Below are 22,422 nucleotides of genomic sequence, written 5' to 3' on the forward strand. Positions count from 1 at the left end.
CAAAGGAGGGGTTTGGAAGCAGGGGAAGGTTTTCCCTGGGGACCAGAGCAGGTTGGAGAGGTGGGGGATTGACCCAGAGCTGCTTTAGGACATGGAGGAACAATTTCCCCCATGGCACAGAGAGCTCCCCATGTTGGTGATGCTGGGCTGGGCCAGCAGGGGAGGGGGGATCCTGCCCCACTCAGGTGAGACCCCACCTGCAGAGCTGCCCCAGCCCTGGGGAACAACATCAGGAGGACGTGGAGCTGCTGGAGCCAGTCCAGAGGAGGCCACAGAGCTGCTCCAGGGGCTGCAGCCCCTCTGCTCTGGGGACAGGCTGGGAGAGCTGGGGGTGTTCACCTGGAGAAGAGAAGGCTCCAGGGAGAGCTCAGAGCCCCTTGCAGGGCCTAAAGGGGCTCCAGGAGAGCTGGAGGGGGACTGGGGACAAGGGATGGAGGGACAGACACAGGGAATGGCTTCCAGAGGGCAGGGCCAGATGGGATATTGGGAAGGAATTGTTGGCTGTGAGGATGGGGAGGCCCTGGCACAGGGTGCCCAGAGCAGCTGTGGCTGCCCCTGGATCCCTGGAAATGTCCAAAGCCAGGATGGGCTTGGAGCAGCCGGGGACACTGGAAGGAGTCCCTGGCTGTGGCAGGGGGTGGATTGAGAGGATCTTTAAGGTCCCTTCCAACCCAAATCACCCTGTAACTCTGCAGGGGACAGTGGGGACAGGGTGGCCAAGAACAGTCTCAGGCCTCATCTTCCTGCAGCAACCCCACTCTTCTCTGCACCTCAAGTGGAGCCTCTTTTATTTAAAAGACCCGGGGGGGGAAAAATAAAAAAGCAATAACCAAGAGCATCTTACTCCTGAAACCACATCCAAGCACTGTGTGACCACCTCTGCACAGGAAACATCCGACTGTCACCACAGGGTGAGGGGAAAGGTCACCAAGGCTCTGAGCATCCCTGCCAGGCTCTGTCCAGCATCCTCTCCCTCACCCAGCTCAGGGATACCCATCACCAGCAGAGGTGGGGACACCCTGGGCAGGGCCACCCCATGTCCCCGGGCAGCAAAGCCGCCATCCTCCCCACCCCCAAGAAGGGTGTAGATGAGGAAGTGGTGGGAGGGAAGAAACTGTCACAATTAGTTACTGCAGAGGCAAAACACGAGTGCTCAGGGATGGCCCCGGGCCACCGGTGACAAGAGCTCCGAGCGCCCCAGCCTGGGGAGGGACACAGGGACAGCATGGTGAGTGCCAGCAGGGCCCTCCTGGGGACCCACCCTGCTCCCCTCGGGCCACCCTGGGTGTCACCTCCTACTCCTGCCACCTCAGGGCCACCTCAGCCCTGCCCTCCTCTGCACCCAGCCTGGTCCCTTGTTACTTTGGGAGGTGCCAGGGGCCTGTCCCCCATCCCTCCTGCAGAGGGGACAGTGTTCCTCAGCTTGGGACAGGGCTGGCTGAGGCACTGGGATGGGTGTGGGGTGCTGGGGCTGGTGTCCCCCAGGACAGGGTGGGGCCAGGGGATGGGGATGGCTCTGTGCTGACACAGAGAGGTTTGGATTTTGCTGTGGCTGCTGTGGTACCCAGGGGACAAATTTGTGTTCCCACTGGTGCTGCTGGTCCCAGCACTAGTGGTGCTGGTGGGGCAGAGGGGTGGCAGCCACAAGGCCCAGGCCAGGAGGGACCCTCTGGGTGCTGGTGCCCATGGTCAGGCCTTGCAGGGGACAGGGCCTGCAGGGAGGGCTGCTGCCACTTTTGGAAGTTGCTCTGGAGGCAGAAGAGGAAGATGAAAGCTCTCAAAATTAGGAAGATGTTCAGACATGGAATGAAGAGCTGCCCCAGCTCTTAGCTCTGCTTCCTGTGTCCCTTGGGGTGATGCTGGCTGTCCCCAGCTATTTCCACCCAGACAGGAAGGGGACAGTGGGCCAGGGTGCAAATGTACCTCCTGACACCCACACTTGTGGCTGTCACCTCCAAGAGGCTGCTCAGATGCTGTCCCCGAAGACACTTACATTGTCCCCTCTTTGCCACATGAAGCTGTTCTGTGGCTGGAAGAGAAAAGGACTCTGCAGCCGTGCCCCTGACCCTGCCAGGCCCAGCTCCAGGGTCAGCTCTATTCCCAGCTCCTGCCTGTGACAGGGATGTGACAAACACGCTGCTCCACTCGAGGCTCCCGGTGGTTTTAAGGGGTTGGTGCCTCCAGGCTTGGCCTATCTCAACCCCAAAGGTGCCGCCTTGGGCTGCATCCACTCCTTGCTCGGAGCTGGTTGGTTTTTTTTGTGGTTTAGACCACAAAAGCTTTGAAGAAAACACGATATTTTGTAAGTGCTGGCATAGGCTGCTCCCCTTCCTGCCCAGAGATCCTGTTAGAGTGTCAGGAGCATGCACAGGGTGGGGACACTCCCTGTCCCACAGCTGGGAGTGCTGAGGGGCTCCTCAGGTGTCACTTGCCACCTTGGGAGCAAAGTCCCTCATGCACAGGGGCTGCAAAGGGCACCTGGGAGGTGGAGAGGGGACAAAAGCTTCTCCCTGCTTGGCATGAGGATGGAATGGCTTGGGCCCAGTGTCCTTCTCTGGGCAGCTTTGGCCTGGGACAGAGGAGGGGATTGGACACAGGGGACTGGACAGAGCAGGGAAAGGAGAGTCTACTACCCCAAACCTCTGGAAGCAAATTAACTTCTGTTTCCAGTCCCCACAGGGATGTCACCTGCAGCCCCATCCCATGGGAGCTCTCTGGGCACCGGGCTGGGGCAATACCAGGGCTTGAAGGAATCCTAATTCCTCTTCATCCTGCTTTTACTTTGATTTTACCTGAATTTTTAGTGAGCCCTGGTCCTGCAAACCCCCCGTGACACGCTCAGGGAAGCCAGGCAGGAACAGCCAGGGCTCTGCAGATCTCCAGGACAAAGCCTTCATTTAGCACCTGTGAGCTGGTGTTTTCCTTCAGCTGGGCTGCACCAGGTGCCCCAGCAGAGCCAGGAAAGCCCCTGAGCTGGCCCAGAGGAAGAGGTGAAGACACCCTCACCACTGACAGCTCTGAGCAATCATGTGACTGAAGGACAATCTCTGGGTGTCAATCACAAACTTAGAGCTCTCACCGCAGGAAATGCTCCTTTTGCCTTAATTTGGCCTCGATCAGCAGCCTGGGGTGCCTGTGCCAGCAGGTTTGGGGGGATGGGGACAGGGCACAGAGGAGTTTGGCTGCTGGTGGGCTTTTCCCACTGTTCTCCCCCTGAAGCCCAGGCTTTGGGGTGAAGCTGGGCAGCTCCTGGGGTCCCTGGCAGCTCCCTGAGTGACACCACAGTGACCTGGGGAGGATGGCTGAGCCTGCCTGTGCTTATCCAGCTGGAATTCCTAGGGGATATTAGGATGAAGGCAAGAAAAAGGCCCAGGAGGAAGAGGGGAAGCTCCCTGGGTGATTTCAGGCTGTGTGAGCAGCCCTGGGCTCCCTGAGCTGACTCAGCTCTGTGCAAAAAGGTGGTGGGACAACACAGCCAAAAACCCATTCAGCAGCTCCGTGGGCTTGACTTGCACTTGGGGTTTGGAGAGGGGGCACAGGGGATGTTTGGGGTTGCAGAGCTCAGTGAGGAGGAAGGTGAGCAGGGGAGCAGCAGATGATTGTGACAGACACCCCAGGGTGGCTGTGGGGGGCTGGGGACACCCAGAGAAAATCAGAGGCTGCCAGGAGCCTGTGAAGGTGTCAGGACACAGAGCCCTGAAATCTTGAGAACCTGCAGGAAAATCAAGCAAAAGGGGAAGAGAAGAAGAAAAGGGAAATGGAAAGAGGCCGAGGCTGATGGGGGAGAAGTGAAATCGGTGACAGGAGCACGGGGGGTGAAAGAGGAACCACGGGCATGGGGAAAGAGGGGCCACAGACCAGTCCCCTCCTGGGCACTGTGCCGGGGGCCACACGGCCCCCACAGCTGTGCCCAGCTTGTCTGTGGGGACATCGAGGGCAAGGGGAGCCTGTGGGTGGTTTCTACACCATGAAATCCCCCCCTCCCAGCCCAGGGCTGTGTTCACCCCACAAGGGCTGAAATCACAGCCCAGCTCTGCTGCTGCCCCACGGCCCCAAGGGACAGAGCTGGGGACAGCTGGGCAGAGGGTGCTGGCATCTCCTCCCTGGGCAGGAGGAAGGGAAACAGGGGCACGGTGATGCAAGGAGGATGTGGGGGTGCAGAGGATGCCACCACCACCCTTCCCCTGCCTTGTTCTGGCTCATTATCACTCTGTGCATCAACTGCTTCGTCAGTGCTTCATTAGCCTGGGTGAGGAGCAGCGGGGCTGGGGCAGGTCCTGTCTGCTCCTCTGCGGGTGCCCGGAGGGACCAGAGGGCTGGGACAAGCCCCAGAGCGCTGAATTCTGAGCTCTGCGGGTTCGCAGCTTGGCAAACCCCTCCCTTTGCACCTCGAGGTTTGCAGTGACAGCGGAGCCGGGGACCAGTCCCAGCTGCGGGCAGCCCAGGGGGGTCACAGCCGGCCCTGGTGGCAGGAGGTGGCCCCAGCACAGTGGCCATGTCCCTGTCCCCTCAGGGCAGCAAGGAGCGCTTCCACTGGCAGAGCCACAATGTCAAGCAGAGCGGCGTGGACGACATGGTGCTGCTGTCCAAGATCTCCGAGGAGGCCATCGTGGAGAATCTCAAGAAGCGTTTCATGGATGATTTCATCTTCGTATCCTTCCCCAGGCGGTGGGGACAGGCACGGGGAGCAGCAGGGATGGGCTGCAAGGCTTTGTCAGGGCGTGGGACAAACTGCAGCTGTCCCGGTGCTTGCAGCGTGTCCTGTGCCCTGCGGGGACAGGATTGGGATGGGAATGTCGCCGTTCCCGAGCTGAGCTGTGCCCAGCAGAGACACAATAACCAAACCCTCTGTCCTGCCGTGCTGAGGACCCACTGTAGCCACAAACCCCCGAGAAAAGCCTCTCATCCTCATCTCCCCCTGTTCCTGCACACCGGGGTGGCAGCACTGACCACTGTCCCCTGTTGCTGTCACCCATCCCCAGCGATGCCCACAGCACGTCCTGGCTGCTCTGAACCCCCCACAAATCCAAGCAAACCCTGGATAGAGCAAGAGCATCCCTGCAGGTACAGGGAGGAGGTGCCAGGCCTCGTCCCCGGCGGTGCAGGGACATTGGGGACACCATCCAGCACAGGGGACACGGAGCTGCTCCAGCTCCCTGCTGCCATCGCAGAGCTGGCACTGCTGAGCCCCACAGCCCTGGGGGAGGACAGGGACGTGTCCCCAACCCTTGGCCTGCTCACCCCACCCCTGCCTGCAGCTCGGTGCCCTGGCACCACCCCTGTTCCCCAGGGCTGGCCCTGCTGGGGACAAGGAGCAGAGCCCCGAGGGGCACAGCCGGGCACGGGGAGGGCACAGCCGGGCACGGGGAGGGCTCGCCGGGGCTGGGGCTGCTGCCCACGCCGCTCATTTCCCCTGGAGATGTGGCCCTGTCCTTACAAGGCGATGCTGTCCCGGCTGTGACTCAGCCACCTCCCCCCCCCAGCCCTGGGGCTTTACATGCGTTTGGGGCTTGTTTTGGGGTTGGCTTTTTTGGGTTTTTTGATTTGTTTGGGGTTTTCTCTGAGGGGAACAATGCCCCACGCAGCCTCTCTCTTCCTTTTTTCTGTACAGCTGCACGCAGGGCTCCAGTCCAGTCATGACTCAACATCCCAAGCTTCTGCATTTCCCAGAAAAGCTCCCTCTTCCTGCCCTTTGGCCACTCTTCCCCTGTGTCCCTGGCAGGTGGGACACAAATAGGACATCAAAGGCTTGGGATAGCCCCACCTGCAGGGTTCTGTCCTCAACCTCCATCTCCTCTCCCAGCTGGGGGCTCATCCCCATCCTATTGCCACACCATTTCCAGGTGCAATTCCCGGCTTTTCCATAGCCCTGCCTGCACTGAGTGACTCGGGGATGCTGCAGGAAAGGCAGCAGAGTGGCTGGTGGGCAGGGAAAGGCAGGAGCTGCGGTTCCTCTCCTCTTTGTGCCTCAGTTTCCCTGGATGTTAAATCAGGATGGGCTCCTGCAAAGCCGCAAATGGAGCGTGAGCGGAGGGTGGATTTCAGGGATGTTGGAGAAGCTTTTGGAGCCGATCCTCAGCCCAGGGAGCTGAGGGGATGCTCCTGCACCCCTCACACTGCAGGGGACACCCTGGGGCCGAGGAAGCTCCGGGAATGCCCCAGGTCAGGCAGCAGGGCAGAGCTGCCTGTGGCAGGCTGGGAACCCTCGTGGCAGGAACCCCATCACCACCTCCCTGCCCCCGGGGTGGGATTGGGCAGTGGGAAGGGGACACATGGGAAGGACACACCTTGACCCTCTGCCCAGACCTACATCGGGCCCGTGCTGATCTCCGTGAACCCCTTCAAGCAGATGCCGTATTTCACCGACCGCGAGATCGAGCTATATCAGGGAGCGGTGAGGCTGCCCCGGGGGCAATCGGGGCTTAATTAACCCCCCCAGGGGCGTCCCCTGAGGGTCCCCATCCTCCACAGCCCCTTGGCTGCTGCAGGGGTCAGTGCTCCCAACAAGAGACCCAGCAGCAAATCCACATTCCTGGGAAATTCAGCTCAGAAATGCACACTAAAGAAACCCAAACATGGTAAAATGCAGCCGGAGCTGTAGCGAGCTGCCCAAGGAGGAGGGGAGAGTTGGAAAACACCAGCTGATGATGAGCTGGTGTTTGTGGGAAGAGGCTGATTCCCACATGGGCAGAGTGAGGGGGATTTGGGGAGCTGGGGGTTGCTCTGTGCCCAGCACTGCTGTCCTTGTCCCCTGTTTGGGGTCAGTGTGAGGAGGCTGGTTCCCCTGTGGGCAGTTAAGGGGGTCTGGGGAGGGCAGCTGGGGGTTGCCCTGTGCTCAGTCCTGCTGTCCCTGTCCCCTGGCCAGGCCCAGTATGAAAATCCCCCCCATATCTACGCCCTGACTGACAACATGTACCGGAACATGCTGATCGACGGGGAGAACCAGTGTGTCATCATCAGGTACTGGGGGACACTGGGGCACAGCTGGGGTGTCACTGTCCCTGGGGACATCTGTCCCCACCACCCCTTCTCCCCAGCCCGGGCTTTCCCAGCTAAGAGGTGGCTGAAGAGTTGGCTCCTGGGCTCTGGGGTGTCTGAGGGACCCCCAGGGCCACAAGCACAGGCAAGGCTGTGAGCAGGGGTGTCCCAGGCAGGGACAGAGCCTTGTGCAATGCAGCTCTCCAGGGCAGTGTTGCAAAGGAAATGGTCAGGATGTGGAGCAAGGCCAGAGACTTCCCTCTGAGGCTCCCAAGTCCCCCTCCTCCACTTCTAAATCCAGTGATGAGAAATCCAACATCTCCTGGAGCAGCAGCTCCTCACTGAGCCACACATGGACACCCCTGGGCAGCCCAATCCAAGGGGATGGCCACAGTCCCCAAAACGTGCTGTCATCCCCTGGTCCTGCTCCAGGACCCACCCCAAAGCCCTCAGGGGTGGATGGCTCTGCTGGGGCCATTTCACATCTCCTCTGCTTTGCCATTTGCACAGCGGGGAAAGCGGAGCTGGGAAAACGGTGGCAGCAAAATACATCATGGGCTACATCTCCAAAGTGTCTGGGGGTGGGGAGAAAGTCCAGGTAGGTCTCTTGTCCCCCCTGCCACTCACCATTTCACCTCCCAACTGATCCTCACCACCCTGGCCCCCAATCCCCCTGGCTGATGGTGACACACAGAGCAGCCACTCCAGGCCTGGGGACATGCAAAGCCTCAGGTCTGTCTCCAGGCCTGGAGTGGGACAAGCTGTGCTGAGCCCTCCCCTCCTCTGTCCCCAGCACGTGAAGGACATCATCCTGCAGTCCAACCCGCTGCTGGAGGCCTTTGGAAATGCCAAAACTGTCCGGAACAACAATTCCAGCCGCTTCGTAAGTCGCAGGGCAGGTGCAGGGGGTCAGCACTGCAGCAGAACCATTGAACCAGCTGGGTCGGAGAGCTGAGCTTTAAGGTCAAGTCCAGCCATTCCCCAAACACTGCCAAGGCCACCACTAGACCGTGTTCCCAAGTGCCACATCCATACAGCTTTTAAATCCCTCCAGGGATTTAAAAGTTCCAGTGCCTGACCACTCTTTCAGTGAAGGAATTTTTCCTTATATCCATTCTAAATCTCCCTTGGGGCAAAGTGAGGCCATTTCCTCTCATTCTGTTACCTGGAAGAAGAGACCAACCCCACTTGGCTCCAACCTCCTTTTGGGCAGTTGAGGGAGGGATGAGGTCTCCACAGAACACATAAAGTCTTTGGCCAGGGGTTGCACATCCCAGCAAAGCTCCTGGTGTGGTGGGGAAGGGTTTGGGGAGAATGAGGAACCCCCTGAGGCAGGGCCAGGGCTCTGAGCAGGATCTGTGCTGGAGCAGGGAAAATACTTTGAGATCCAGTTCAGCCGGGGCGGAGAACCCGACGGGGGCAAGATCTCCAACTTCCTGCTGGAGAAGTCGCGCGTGGTGAGCCAGAACGAGTGCGAGCGGAATTTCCACATCTACTATCAGGTATGGGGTGGCCTGGAGCCACCAGGCTGCAGGAGGGGGACCAGGAGCTGGGTGACCACAGCCCCCTGTTTCCCTCCCAGCTCATCCAAGGGGCATCCCAAGAGCAGCGGCAGAATTTGGGCATCATGAGCCCGGATTATTACTTCTACCTGAACCAGACAGACACCTACCAGGTGGAGGGCACAGATGACCGCAGCGACTTCCACGAGACCATGGTGAGTGCCTGGGAGAGAGGGAGGGGAGCCCCCAAAAGCTCTGAGGCTGGGCAGGGGCTCAGGGGGTCCGTGCACCCCCAGAACGCCATGCAGGTCATCGGCATCCGCGGTGAGGACCAGCAGCTGGTGCTGCAGATCGTGGCCGGGATCCTGCACCTGGGCAACATCAGCTTCCGTGAGGAGGGCAACTACGCCCGGGTGGAGAACGCTGACTGTGAGTGGCCACATGGCTCCAGGGGACAAGTGGGGGTGGTCACAGGGACCCTTGGGAATGAGTGACAAACTGGCTGTGTCACAAATCCCCTGGCAGAGGAGGGAAGCAGCACCAGTGCCTTCCCTAGGTTAGACATTGGGAAACTGAGGCAGCAAGTAAATGGCTCAGCCAGAGCTTGATTAGCCAGAGGACAGATGTCAAGTGTCACTTTGGGAGAGGAAGGACCCATTCCATGTCCCCTGTCATTGTCCTATTGCTGTCCTTCATGCTTGGATGGGGCTGAGGGTTTTGACCATGGCCAGAGCCAGGTGGGGAGGCCACAGCCCTGACCAGCCCTGCTCTGCCCAGCCCTGGCCTTCCCTGCCTACCTGCTGGGGGTCGACCAGGAGCGCCTCAACGAGAAGGTCACCAGCAGGAAAATGGACAGCAAGTGGGGCGGGCGCTCCGAGTCCATCACCGTCACCCTCAACGTGGAGCAGGCAGCCTACACCCGGGACGCCTTGGCCAAGGGGCTCTACGCCCGTGTCTTCGACTTCCTTGTGGAGGTGTGTGGGGATCCTCAGAGGGGATGGTCCCTCCCTGCTCCAGGAGACAGCCAATCCCACCGCCCTGGACACACCTTGTCCCCTCTGTCCCCGCAGTCCATCAACCGGGCGATGCAGAAGCCGTACGAGGAGTACAGCGTGGGTGTGCTGGACATCTATGGCTTCGAGATATTCCAGGTGTGTGTGGCTGTGCTCTGGGAGCCTGGCTGGACTGCCCTGCTCCCACAGCAAGGACAGCAGCTGGATCAGCTGGCCCTGACAAGGGTCCCTGGAGTATAACCCAAGTACTGCTGGTTGGGGTCCCCCCCATGAGCCAGAGGAGCAGAAGACAACTCAGCACCATTTTCTTTTCCATCTTTCCTGCAGAGAAATGGCTTTGAGCAGTTCTGCATTAACTTTGTGAATGAGAAGCTGCAGCAGATCTTCATTGAGCTGACCCTGAAGGCAGAGCAGGTACAGGGGGCTGGGCTGGGGGCTATGGGGCTGTGCCAGCACCCCAATTCCTGCACCCCCCTCCTCCCCAGATCACAGCTGGAGCAGGGGGTCTGCAGCACATCCCAGGGCTCAGGGCCCACCCAGATCTCCCTGTGCTTCCCCAGGAGGAATATGTGCAGGAGGGGATCAAGTGGACGCAGATCCAGTACTTCAACAACAAGGTGGTGTGTGACCTGATAGAGAACAAGCTGGTGAGTGGGGTCCCCTCTGCTGGGGAGGCTTTTTTGGGGAGCAGAGGCACCCAGGGACAGGGGCTGGGTGGGTTGTTGAGGTGGCAAAAGCTGCCCAGCAGCAGAGAATCCCAGACTGGTTTGGGTTAGCAGGAACCTTAAAGACCATCTTTTCCCACTCACTGCCATGGGCAGGGACATTTCCACTATCCCAGGGTGCTCCAAGCCCCACCCAACCTGGCTTTGGACAATTCCAGCACCCATGGGAGGGCACCAGCTCTAAGCTGTGGCTCAGCATGAAGCAGCTGTGACGAGGTGCAGGATTGGGCCTTGCCTCACCCACGGCTTTCCCTTCTCTGTCCCAGAACCCTCCCGGGATCATGAGTGTCCTGGACGATGTGTGTGCCACCATGCACGCCACGGGCGAGGGCGCCGACCAGACCCTGCTGCAGAAGCTGCAGGCGGCCGTGGGCACCCATGAGCACTTCAACAGCTGGAACTCAGGCTTTGTCATCCACCACTATGCTGGCAAGGTGGGTAGGGCACCTCAAACCCCACACCCTGCCCCCCACAGCCCCACCCACTGCAGCTGAGGTCCCCTCCTGTCCCCAGGTGTCCTATGATGTGAACGGCTTCTGCGAGCGCAACCGGGACGTGCTCTTCACTGACCTGATAGAGCTCATGCAGAGCAGTGAATAGTGAGTCTGGCAGTGCTGGGCACCTGGGGCACCCCAAAAGGGCTGGGGGAACAGGCAGAGTCCTCAACATCCACATCTGAAAGGCTGGCCCTGCCTTTGTGGGCATCACAGCTTGGGGTGCTCAGTCTTGCATGGCCCTGGGGGCACTGGGGGCATCCCAGGATTGCAGGGCTGGGCAGAGTGGGATCATCCACCAGCTCTGCTCCTGCTCCTGCTCCTGCTCCTGCTCCTGCTCCTGCTCCTGCTCCTGGGGGTGGTCAGGGAGGAGAGACTCAGCCCCACCGTAGAGGATTTCCCAGCAGCAGAAGGCAGAGCTGGAGCTGGCCCCAGCCCAGGCCGTGCTGAGCCTGGGAGGCTGGCAGCTCTCACCTGGGGACTGTCACCTCCCTTGCAGCGGTTTCATCCGGATGCTTTTCCCAGAAAAACTTGATTCTGACAAAAAGGGACGACCGACCACTGCGGGCTCCAAAATCAAGGTGTGTCCCATGGGCTGCAGAGCAGCAGCTGCCTCTGGGGAGGTGGCAGGGGTGGTCCTCCCACCACCCCCTTTGATGCTACAGAGGTCAATCCTTGCACCAGAAACAGGCCAATGACCTGGTGAACACCCTCATGAAGTGCACCCCACACTACATCCGCTGCATCAAACCCAATGAGACCAAGAAACCCCGGGACTGGGAGGAGAGCAGGTAACAGGGAGCCCACAGAGCCCAGGGAACTGGACCTGGCCATGGAGATGTGGTCAGGACCAGCTTTCCTCCAAAACCTGCCACCCTGGGCTGGTCCCTCCGAGCTGTCCACAAACCTCGGGAAGTACAAGGAGCGTGTGGGGAGACATTGTCCTCTTTAGATGCACCTTTATGTCCCTGCTAAGCTGTCATCCCACATTGTCCCTCCCTGCTGCACAGGGTGAAGCACCAGGTGGAGTACCTGGGGCTGAAGGAGAACATTCGGGTGCGCCGGGCTGGGTTCGCCTACCGCCGCCTCTTCCACAAGTTCCTGCAACGGTGAGCGGCCACTGGTGTGGGGCTGGCAGACCCTACAGCACCTCAGCAGGAGGAGATTCCTCCCTGTGAGGGTGGGAAGGCCCTGGCACAGCTTCACAGGTGAAGAGAGCTGAGGGTGTTCACCTGGAGAAGAGATGGCTTCAGTGAGACCTTAGAGCCTCTTCCAGGGACTAAAGACAGCTAGACATGAACTTGGAACAAGGGATGGAGGGACAGGACACAAGAAATGGCTTCCCACTGCCAGGGGGCAGGGATAGATGGGATATGGGGGAGGAATTGTTGGCTGTGGGGGTGGGGACAGCTGTGGCTGCCCCTGGATCCCTGGCAGTGTCCAAGGCCAGGTTGGATGGGGTTTGGAGCAGCCTGGGACAGTGGAAGGTGTCCCTGCCATGGCAGGACTGGATGGGCTTTAAGGGCCCTTCCAAGCCCAACCATTGTGGGTTCTGTGACCCTGATCTCTCCCCACAGCTACGCCATCCTCACCCCCGAGACGTGGCCGTCGTGGCGCGGGGACGAGCGCCAAGGGGTGCAGCACCTGCTGCGCTCGGTCAACATGGACCCAGACCAGTACCAGATGGGCCAGAGCAAGGTGTTCATCAAGAACCCCGAGTCGGTGGGTGGCCCTGGCCCCTGGGGTGTAGCAGGTGCTTTTTAATGGTGGAGCTGCTGCCTATATCTCAATAAGCATCTCCTGGGGGGAATTCAGGCAAAGCAGCTAAGCTCACACATCACACACCACAGTGAGCTCAGCAAAGAGAGGCAAGAAGGGCCTTTGCATGATCAGTTCCAGCAAGGTTTATTCCTGCCACTGAAGGGAAATCAGGAACAAAGTCTTTGCCATGTGTTGTGCACAGCCCTAAATAGGGGTCAGGAAGCAATGGTCTGAGGGCACGGGGATGGTACAAGGGGCAGGGCAGAGGTCAGTGACCTATAGGGAAAATAGGGCCAGTCACCAGGGATGCCACCACCAATACGGAAACAGGGAAAGAGAAACCACAAGAACCAGGGGCACAGGGAGAGAAGAGATCGGGCAGACCACAGTGTACAAGGCACCATGTGGGAGGGCTTTCTTTCAGCCTAGGCAGGGAAGGCTCTGTGGTCCATCCTTCTAAGGCAAGACCCTGGGAATTCCCCTGAGGGATTCGAGGGACTCCACTGGGGGACACTGCCCGTGGCTGGGCATCGCTGGGGAGGGTTTGGGGTGTTCTGGCTCAGCACTGCCTGTCCCTCACAGCTCTTCCTGCTCGAGGAGATGCGGGAGAGGAAGTTTGACAGCTTTGCCCGGGTGATCCAGAAGGCGTGGCGCCGGCACATCGCCATCCGCAAATACGAGCAGATGAGAGAGGAGGGTAAGGCTGGGCAGGGACAGGGACAGTGCCACCCTGGCAGCCCTTTCACGGTGCCTTTCACTGGGACAGCCCAGCTGGCAGAGCAGCAGCCTGGCTCCTAATCATGGCATTAATGGTAATTAGGTGATAGAGGAATTGGTCATGAGTTGTTGGGAGTCTTTTCCCACTCTGAAAGGAGAGCACAGATTTCCTGCTCCTGTTTCCAGCCCTGGGGTCCTTGCGCTGTCTCACTCTGCATTTCACAGCCTGCACAAGGATGGGGGGGAGTAGCTGGGAGTCAATGTAGGCAGAAGGGTGGGACAAGCCACTGGTCCCTGCCTGACCCCATCAAGGGTTTCCCACCTCCCAAGCACGCAGGAAAAATCAAAGAGGAAAACCCAGAAAACAGCTGGGTCCATCCCTCCCCCCCACAGCACGAGGTTTATTGATGGGTTTCAAACCCAGCCAAGCTCAAGCAGCTGGGATCCCTCCCATGGCATGAAACAAGCCCCCCTTTTGCTGCCATGATCCGTGTGACAGCTCCCACAGCTGGTTTGAGGGGGCTCTGAGCCACCAGCACAGAGCCATGTCCAACCTGCCCCTCTCTGGTGTCCCTGCCAGCTGCCAGCATCCTCTACAACTTCAAGGAGCGGCGGAGGAACAGCATCAACAGGAATTTTGTGGGGGATTACCTGGGCATGGAGGAGCGGCCGGAGCTGCGCCAGTTCCTGGCCAAGCGGGAGCGCATCGACTTCGCCGACTCCATCACCAAATACGACCGCAGGTTCAAGGTACAGGACACACCTGGGGCTGGGGCTGCAGCTCCTGCTGGCTTCCCTTGGGTGGGACACGTGTGTGTGTGTGTGTGTGTGTGTGTGTGTGTGTGTGTGTGTGTGTGCGTGTGTGTGTGTGTGTGTGTGGCTTGTGCCCCAGGAAAACCCCCTCACCCCCTTCTCCTGCCCTTCCCCAGCCCATCAAGCGGGATTTCATCCTCACCCCCAAGTACTTCTACCTGATCGGGCGGGAGAAGGTGAAGAAGGGGCCTGAGAAGGGGCAGATCAAGGAGGTGCTCAAGAAGAAGGTGGAGCTGCAGGCAGTGAGCGGCGTCTCGCTGAGGTGTGTCCCTTACAGGGGCTTTGCATGGGGTGTCCCCATGGCTGGGCTTCTCCTCTCACCTCCAGCAGCCTCTCCAGGCCCTGGTGCTCCCCAGTCCCTCATCCATGGGGGCATCCAGCCCTGAGGAGGAGGCTCCCCACAGGTGCATTGCAGAAGCCAGGGAGTTTTCCAGTTAAATCTCTCTCCACATTTCCTTGGGGTGCGCCCAAGCCCAGTGGGGTCCCCAGATGCCCCCCAGCGCAGCTGGCACCAGCCGTGGTGGGGCTGACACCCGTGGTTGCTCCCCCAGCACCAGGCAGGACGACTTCTTCATCCTCCACGAGAATAATGCCGACAATTTCTTGGAGTCCATCTTCAAGACGGAGCTGATCAGCCTCCTGTGCAAACGCTTCGAGGAGCTCACCCGCTCCAAGCTGCCCCTCTCCTTCAAGGACACGTAAGAATGGAGGCCAGAGAGGTGACAAGGCAGGACAGGGTCCTGTCACCACAGCCTCATGGCTTCTCTTCCCCCCAGACTACAGTTTCGGGTGAAGAAGGAGGGCTGGGGCGGCGGTGGCACCCGCAACGTCACCTTCATCAGAGGACAGGGCGACGTGGCCGCCCTCAAAGCTGGAGGCAAAACCCTTACGGTCAGCATCGGGGATGGGCTCCCCAGGAATGCCAGTGAGTGCCAGGGCACTGGGGGGTGGCACAGGGGGGACACAGGAGTGCTGGGGTCACAGGGCACAGCTGGAGGCCTGGGAGCATTGGGGTGAGCTGGGTGTGCCCTGTGGGGTTTGTGTCTCCCCTGGGGAGGACCCATTTCTGCTCTTCTGATGGGGCAGCTTTGGGGAACAGGGTACAAATGGGGGGGGATAGCCCCTACAGCTGGCTATGAGGACTGTCACCTAACGGGGGGCTTGTGTCCCCCCAGAGCCCACAAGGAAGGGGGCAGCACAGGGCAGAGGTGGCAGCAGGCGTCCAGCACCTTCCCGAAGTGCCCCACAAGCACCCAAAGGTGAGGAGGGGGTTCCAGGGTGGGGGACACCCAGGGGTGCAGGCTGTGTGTGGCCCCCCTGTAATGCACCCTGCTGGGATGGGCTGTTCCAGGAGCCTGCAGGAACGGGGGCCCCCAGATCTCCCGTGGTGATGGCCGGGCCCAGAGAGACACCTACAAGATGCCCCAGAAGCAGACACGGGCCCCCCCAGCCACGGCTCTGCCCACCCGCAACGTCAGCTATCAGCACAAGGCACGGCCCCCATCCGAGCACAACATGGACTTCCTCAACGTGCCCGACCAGGGGGTGGCCGGGTAGGTCCTGTCCCACGTCCCTCTCTCTGCCCCATCCTCCTCTCCCACTGCCACCAGTGGTAGGAGATGCTTTTCCCTCTGAGGAAGGGACCGGATAGGGCAATCTGGCTTTGCTGGCAGGACACGTCTCCCAGGCTCTTGTGCATCCCAGTCCTACCAGTCCCTGCACTGGGAGCACCCACCTGCAGGCACAGAGCACCCCATGGGTATGGGACAGCAGGATGGGCAGCTCATCCTGCCCCAGTCCTCCCAGTCCCTGAACTGGGAGTACCCAGCTCCCAGTACCCAGTACACAGTACCCAGCTGTGCTGCAGGCACATGCAGAGCATGCCAGGGGTGAGGGACAGCAAGATGGGTACCTCATCCTACCCCAGTTCCCTCAGTCCCTGAACTGCAGGCATGGAACACCTCAGGACAGGCAGGAGGGTGCAGCACATCCTGCCCCAGTCCTCCCAGTCCCTGAACTGGGAGCACACAGCTGTGCTGCATGCATGGAGCATCCCATGGGTGTGGGACAGTAGGATGGGCAGCTCCTCCTGCCCCAGTTCCACCACTCCCTGAACTGGGAGCACAGAGGATCTGCAGGCATAGAGCATCCTGTGGATGGGGAACAGCAGGATGGGCAGGAGGGAGCAGCCCAGCCAGGCCCTCCTGCCCTCCCCACAGCACATCCCTCCCGCCCTCAGGATGCAGCGGCGGCGCAGTGTGAGCCAGCGGCCGCCCCCGGCGCGGCGCCCCAAGCCCCAGCCCAAGGCGGAGGGGCCGCGGTGCCGGGCGCTCTACCAGTACGTGGGGCAGGACGTGGACGAGCTCAGCTTCAACGTGGGGGACGTCATCGACATCCTGATGGAAGGTACCAGGCTCCTGTCCTGCCCAGCTCCTCTCCCTGCCGTGCTGGCACCACACCTGACTGTTTGTCCTACACCTGACTCTTTGTCCCCTTCCCAGACGCCTCAGGCTGGTGGAAAGGCCGGCTGCACGGCAAGGAAGGGCTCTTCCCTGGCAATTACGTGCAGAAGATCTGAGCTGGAGGGAAGGAGGAGGTCACCATCCTGCCAGCCCACCTCCAGAGGCAGTGGAGCCCTGGGGTGGCTCCATTAAGTTTTTCCAGCAGTGCTGGCACAGAGTGAGCGTTTCCTCACGAGCCTCCCGGACTGTGCCGGTGCCGAGTGCTGGATCCCACAGCCCCTTTAGCTGGGGCACCCCTGCTGCAAGGACAGTTAGTGGCTACTTGTTCGTAAGCTGGAACTGAAAAGGCTCCACAGTGTGAATAGAATCATTTACATAATTATGGTAAATAATCAGATTCAGCAAACTCAGCTCAGATTTTGAGTTTGGGGGTTGTATTTCACCCTGGTGCCACTTCCCACCGGGGCTGTGACAAAAGCTGTGACGTGGGCTGGCACAGATCACAGACAGCCCCGTTCCTCCCACAATGAACCCTGCAGAAAATGCTGAATACACAAACCAGCTCTTGCAGGGATCCAGCTCTTGCCGGGATCCAGCTCTTGCCGGGATCCAGCTCTTGCAGGGATCCAGCTCTTGCCGGGATCCAGCTCTTGCCGGGATCCAGCTCAGGCCTCTCCACGTCCCGGTGACTCCGGATGGCTCAGCCCACCCGCTGGGGGCCGCCGGGGCAGCTGTCACCGTGCCCTGCTTTCTCACAGGACAAACTCCGAGGATCTCTCAGAAAAGCCCACGGAGCTGTCACAGCTTTTCCTGGCGGTGCTCAGGGGCCTCACCCGTGTGGGGCCGGGATCGATGCTGGCGGTGTCAGCGGCCATCCCCGGCTGTGCTGGCCCCGGGGACACCCCAAAGGCCGGGCCGGGGCAGGGGGACATCTGGGGGGTTGGGTGAGGGCTGAGCCCCAGCCGGGGCTGCTCCAGGGGGTTTTCAGCGGGACAGGGATGAACAGGGCCCAAACGTCCCGCTCGTGTCCGGCTTCCCCGCCGGGCCCTGCGCCACAGGAAGTGACGAAACCTGAGCCCGCAGAGCCCGGCCTGAGGCGGCCCTCCTCTTCCTCCCTAATCCCACACAGCCCGGCCCTCCTCTTCCTCCCTCCCTGATCCCACAGAACCCGACCCTCCTTCTTCCTCCCTAATCCCACACCCCAGCCCTTCTCTTCCTCCTTCCCCGATCCTACAGAGCCCAGCCTCAGCCCAACATCCCAGCCCTCCTCTTCCTCTGTAATCCCACACCCCAGCCTTTCTCTTCCTCCCTGATCCCTCAGCCCAGCCCTCCTCTTCCTCCCTCCCTGATCTCAGAGAGCCCGCCCTGAGCCTCACAGCCCGGCCCTCCTCTTCCCCCCTAATCCCTCAACTCGGCCCTCCTCTTCTCCTCCCTCCCTGATCCCACACTCCAGCCCTCCTCTTCCTCCCTGATCCTACAGAGCCTCACACCCCAACCTTCTTCCTCCCTCCCTGATCCCACAGAACCCAGCCCTCCTTCCTCCTTCCCTGGTCCTACACAGCCCAGCCTGAGCCTCACAGCCCAGCCCTTCTCTTCCTCCCTAATCCCACACCCCAGCCTTCCTCTTCCTCCCTGATCCAACAGCCCAGCCCTCCTCTTCCTCCCTCCCTCCCTCCCAAGTCCCCACTGGAGCTGCTCCCATGACACACAGACCTCCCCACCTCAGATTTGGGGGTCCAGCGGAGTTCAGGGGACCCTGTGTCCTCCAGGTGGGATTAACAGAGGGCAGAACCCCACTGGGATGGGAAGTTCCCTGTGGAATTGGAAGTTTCTCACAGCTGGAAATTGTGGTTCCCCCCTCTCCCCCCCATGATGGGTTTCTTCAGCTCCTGCAGTCCTTGGGGTGATTTTTTCCTGTAAATCACAGCTTTTTAGGGGTCCTTGCACTGCAGACTGCAAGAAGGAAATGTCTGATTTTATTTTAATGAAAAATAGCAGCTTTGGAAACTCTGGGGATTCAGGAAACTCCTTCCTGCACCTTCCAGCCCTTCCTGGGGCCTGGGGGACTGGGACTGGGGGGCAGTGGATGCTGTCAGTGGGATGTTCCTGCTCAGCCCTGCAGGGAGGTGGGAGCTGGGCCAGCTCAGGCACTCCCTGGAGTGCTCCAGAGGGTTCCAGATGTTCCAAAGAGCTCCAGGGGCTTGGGGGTCTCTCAGGGGTTTCTGTTGCTGTGAGGATACTGGAGGGTCCAAGGGGCCTGGGCTGCTCCTCGGGAGCTGGAGGGGTGCTCCCAGGAGTTCAGGGTGCTCCCAGGAGTCCAGGGTGTTCCCAGTTCAGGGTGCTCCCTGGAGTTTGGGGTGCTCAGAGGGCCCTGGGATGCTCCAAGGGATCCAGGACTTCCCACAGGGCTCGGGGTCTGAGCACCCCAGGGTGCTCTGAAGCCCCCTGGACACTGCAAAAGCCATGGGATGCTCTGAGGATTCCAAGGTGCTCCAAAGCCTCCCAAAAGCTCCAAAAGCCTCAGGATGCTCCATGATCCCTGTCCCTGGAATGTTCCAAAGCCCCTGGGGTATTTGGCAGATTCCCTGGATGCTCCAAAGTCCCAGGATGTTATAAAAGCCCAGGGATGCTCCAAGGCTTCAGGATGCTCGCGCCCCTGGGATGTTCTGAGCCCCTGACATGATCCCAGACCCCAGGATGCTCCAAGGGCCCTGGGATGCTCTAAAAGCTTCAGGATATGCTGATGCCTTTCCCTCTCCGGGATGTTTCAAGACCCCCGGGATGCTCCAAAACCCTGGGATGCTCCAAAGCCCTTGGGATATTCCAAAACCCCCGGGATGCTCCAAGTTCCTGGGATTCTCCAAAGTCCCCAGGATGCTCCAAAATCCCCTGGATCTTCCAAAACCCCGGGATGCTCCAAAAACCTCGGGATGCTCCAAAACCCCCGGGATGCTCCCAAACCCCCGGGATGCTCCAAAACCCCCGAGATGCTCCCAAACCCCCGGGATGCTCCAAACCCCCGGGATGCTCCAAACCCCGGGATGCTCCAAACCCCCGGGATGCTCCAAACCCCCGGGATGCTCCAAACCCCCGGGATGCTCCAAACCCCGGGATGCTCCCAAACCCCCGGGATGCTCCAAAACCCCCGGGATGCTCCAAACCCCGGGATGCTCCCAAACCCCCGGGATGCTCCAAAACCCCCGGGATGCTCGAGCTGCCAGCACCGCTGGGATGCGGGGAGCGGAGACTGTCCCGGGAAAAGCAGCCGGGGGAGGAGGGGGGGATGGAACGGGGCGGGGCCGCGTCCTCCCCGCGAGGCCCCCGCCCGCCCTTCCGCACGTTCCTTCCTCCCCCCCGTCCTCCTCCTCCTCCTCCTCCTCCTCCCCCCGCTCTCGCGACAGCTCCGCACAGAAAATGGCCCCGCGGCCGCCCCGCCGCTGATGCGCGACCCGGGCGGCGCCGGCCCCGCCGCAGCCCCGGTACGGCCCGGGGGGAGCGGGGGGGACGGGCGGGCACCGGGGCAGGACCGGGACCGGGGAACGGACCGGCACCGGGGATGGACTGGCACAGAGGGGTGCGCGGACTGCGGGGGCTTTACCGGCACCGGGGATGCACCGACACCGGGGATGTACCGGCACCGGGGGTGTGCTGGCACCGGGAAGGGAGCACTGGCACCGGGGGATGTACCAGGCCAGGGGTGTACAGGCACGGAGCTGGATCAGTACCGGGGATGAACCAGCACCGGGGCTGTGCCGTGTCGCGGCTGTGCCGGTATCCGGGATGGACCGGCACCGGGGGTGGAATGGGACCGGGAGTTGTCCTGATGCCTGGGGCTGGACCAGCACCGGGCTGGAGCTGTCCTGGGACAGCAGCGGTACCGAGTGGGGCCCGGGGTACCGGGGCTGTGCGGGAGCCGGGACCTGCCCCAGCCCTGGGGCTGCTGCCCGCGGGGGCTCCGGGTCACCGGGCACTGCCCGTGGGGTGGGCGGCCGTGGGGCACCCCCGGGGCTGTCACTGCCCCCTGGACTTGTAGCCACGGGTGTATGGCCCGTGGGGGGCTACCAGCCCCAGGAACCAGAAGCCATGGGGGCTTCCCGTGGGGTTACCACTTGTGGGGCTGACAGGAGCCGCGGGAACCGCCAGCCCTGGGTTTTGACAGGTGTGTGGCCTGTGGGAACACCAGGAGTCCCCTCACGTCCCGGGATGCACCTGCCGGGATCTCCCCGTGCTCCCCCCGTCCTCCCACACCTGTGAGTGCTGTCACAGCCGGGGGCTCCCGGCCTTGGCCGCGCTGTGAACTCGCCTGGTGCTGCCGCTCGGGCTCAGCTTTGTCCAGGCTCAGGGGGGAACCTCCAACATCCCCAGCTGGCTCCTGAAGGGAAAGTGGGGGGGGTTCCCAGCTGCAGAGCTGATGTAGCGGGGTGGATGGGCCATCCACGGGCAGGCAGGTAAAGGTGGGCACCAGGGGGGTGTGGGAATGTGGGGAAATGGCAACAGGGCTTGGAGCAGTCTGGGGGATAGTGGGGACCCCCAGGCTTCCCCCCCTCAAGGGAAGAGGGGCCCAGGCTGAGCTGTCCCTGTGGCCACCACGGGGATGTGACACCGAGGCCGGGCACAAGGCTCAGCTCTGGCCCCTCTGGATGCCCACCCTGTCACTGGCTTCGGGGTGGGCTTCTCAGGCAGGTTCTGAGTTGGAAGGCAGGGAACACACCCCGGGAGGGGCAGCACCCGGGGGAGCAGCTCTGCTCCAGCCCATGCCGGGACTGGGACATCCACCTTGCCTTGGACGCCTGGAGCATCCTCCCCCCAGCCCCCCCCCCCCACTCTGTGAGGGCTCCCCGCGATTTCTGACGGCTCCAGGCGAATCCCCAGGCTGTGTTTTGGTTGGGGCTGTGGATGTGAGCGCGGGGCTGGGGCACTGGCAGGAGCCGAGCCGCTGGCACCGCCGGCACTGCCTCCCCCGGCGCTCGCCGGCTGCGCCATCACATTGAGCTGAGCCCCTTGTTCCCAGCCTTTGTCTCATCTCCTGCGCCGAGGAGCCGCGTTCGGGGGGAGCCTCCTCATCCTCGGGCCTCGAGCACGCACAGAGATGCTCAAATCGGATTATTTGTCCCATTTATCCTCCCGGGGTGGGTTGAGAAAAGTCTCGGGATGTGGATAAAGCCCCCGGATGGTTTGAGGGGGATGAGCTCTGTTAATTATTCACTGAATCAGCAGCAGAGCCTGCTCGGGGCAGCTGCAAACATCCTGCCCACCCTCATGGCTGGCAGCCCCCTGGAAGGGTTTTTGGGGTCCCTGTTCACCCCACTGGGGTTGGGATGAGGGAGTTTGGTGTCAGCAGCTTTTTGGGGAGGCTGAAGCTGTGACAGGAAAACCCTGGGGATAATGACAGTGACAGTGGTGGCCCCGGGACTGGGGGTTCCAGGGCAGGTTTGCACTGCTGGTCACATCCTGGGGGGACTCATATTCCAGGGGGGGGTCCTGTCTCTGAGGGAATCGTGTCACCAGGGGGGGTCACATTTCTGGGGCAGTCACATCTCTGGTGACCACGGGAGGTCACTGGGGTTGGGGACAGTGTCAGGTCAGCAGCACCTGGGCTGGGGTGTCACACTCAGGGCTGCAGAACAGACAGTCCTGGAGGAGGAGAGTTAGCCACCACCCCATGGGAGGTGACAAATGACAGCAAGATGATCCAGGTGCCACCTGCTCTCCAAAAACCAGTCCTGGGCTGGGCACAGGGTGATGCCACAGTGCTGCCATCGTGTCCTCTGCCATGTCACCCATGGGGAACACTGGGCCCACAAGCCATGTGTCCATCCCTCCTGCCCTCATGGGAGCTGCTCAAGAGGCATTTTACCAGCTGTTCCAGAGGAAAAAAATCAGCTTACAAGGCATCACTGGGATGGAGAGCAGCATCTGTGATCCCAGAGGGGCAGGATGGAGGTTCCAACCTCCAA

The 22,422-nt window shown here is 61.1% G+C and overlaps 1 protein-coding gene across 1 annotated transcript; it reads left to right on the forward strand.

Moving 5' to 3' along the window:
• The first annotated feature begins 1,113 nt into the window (after positions 1-1,113).
• Positions 1,114-17,513, forward strand: MYO1F (myosin IF). Its single transcript, XM_083879983.1, has 28 exons — positions 1,114-1,228; positions 4,514-4,651; positions 6,305-6,394; positions 6,866-6,960; positions 7,489-7,576; positions 7,772-7,861; positions 8,349-8,480; positions 8,561-8,695; positions 8,777-8,909; positions 9,258-9,454; positions 9,551-9,631; positions 9,821-9,907; positions 10,054-10,140; positions 10,485-10,652; positions 10,732-10,817; positions 11,212-11,293; positions 11,397-11,503; positions 11,723-11,821; positions 12,290-12,434; positions 13,056-13,170; positions 13,771-13,940; positions 14,120-14,265; positions 14,555-14,701; positions 14,780-14,928; positions 15,179-15,262; positions 15,355-15,556; positions 16,243-16,409; positions 16,505-17,513. The coding sequence occupies exons 1-28, from the start codon at positions 1,226-1,228 to the stop codon at positions 16,579-16,581; spliced, it is 3,300 nt and encodes a 1,099-aa protein (XP_083736109.1). The 5' UTR covers positions 1,114-1,225; the 3' UTR covers positions 16,582-17,513.
• Positions 17,514-22,422: the final 4,909 nt, after the last annotated feature.

Source organism: Zosterops lateralis, assembly GCF_965231275.1.
Source record: "Zosterops lateralis genome assembly, chromosome: 29".
Taxonomy (NCBI): domain Eukaryota; kingdom Metazoa; phylum Chordata; class Aves; order Passeriformes; family Zosteropidae; genus Zosterops; species Zosterops lateralis.

Excerpts from the sequence above, each read along its gene's own strand:
- MYO1F (XM_083879983.1), top strand. Across the intron at positions 6,395-6,865 it reads TCGAGCTATATCAGGGAGCG|GCCCAGTATGAAAATCCCCC; the intron begins GTGAGGCTGCCC and ends TCCCCTGGCCAG. Across the intron at positions 14,929-15,178 it reads TGGGCTCCCCAGGAATGCCA|AGCCCACAAGGAAGGGGGCA; the intron begins GTGAGTGCCAGG and ends GTGTCCCCCCAG.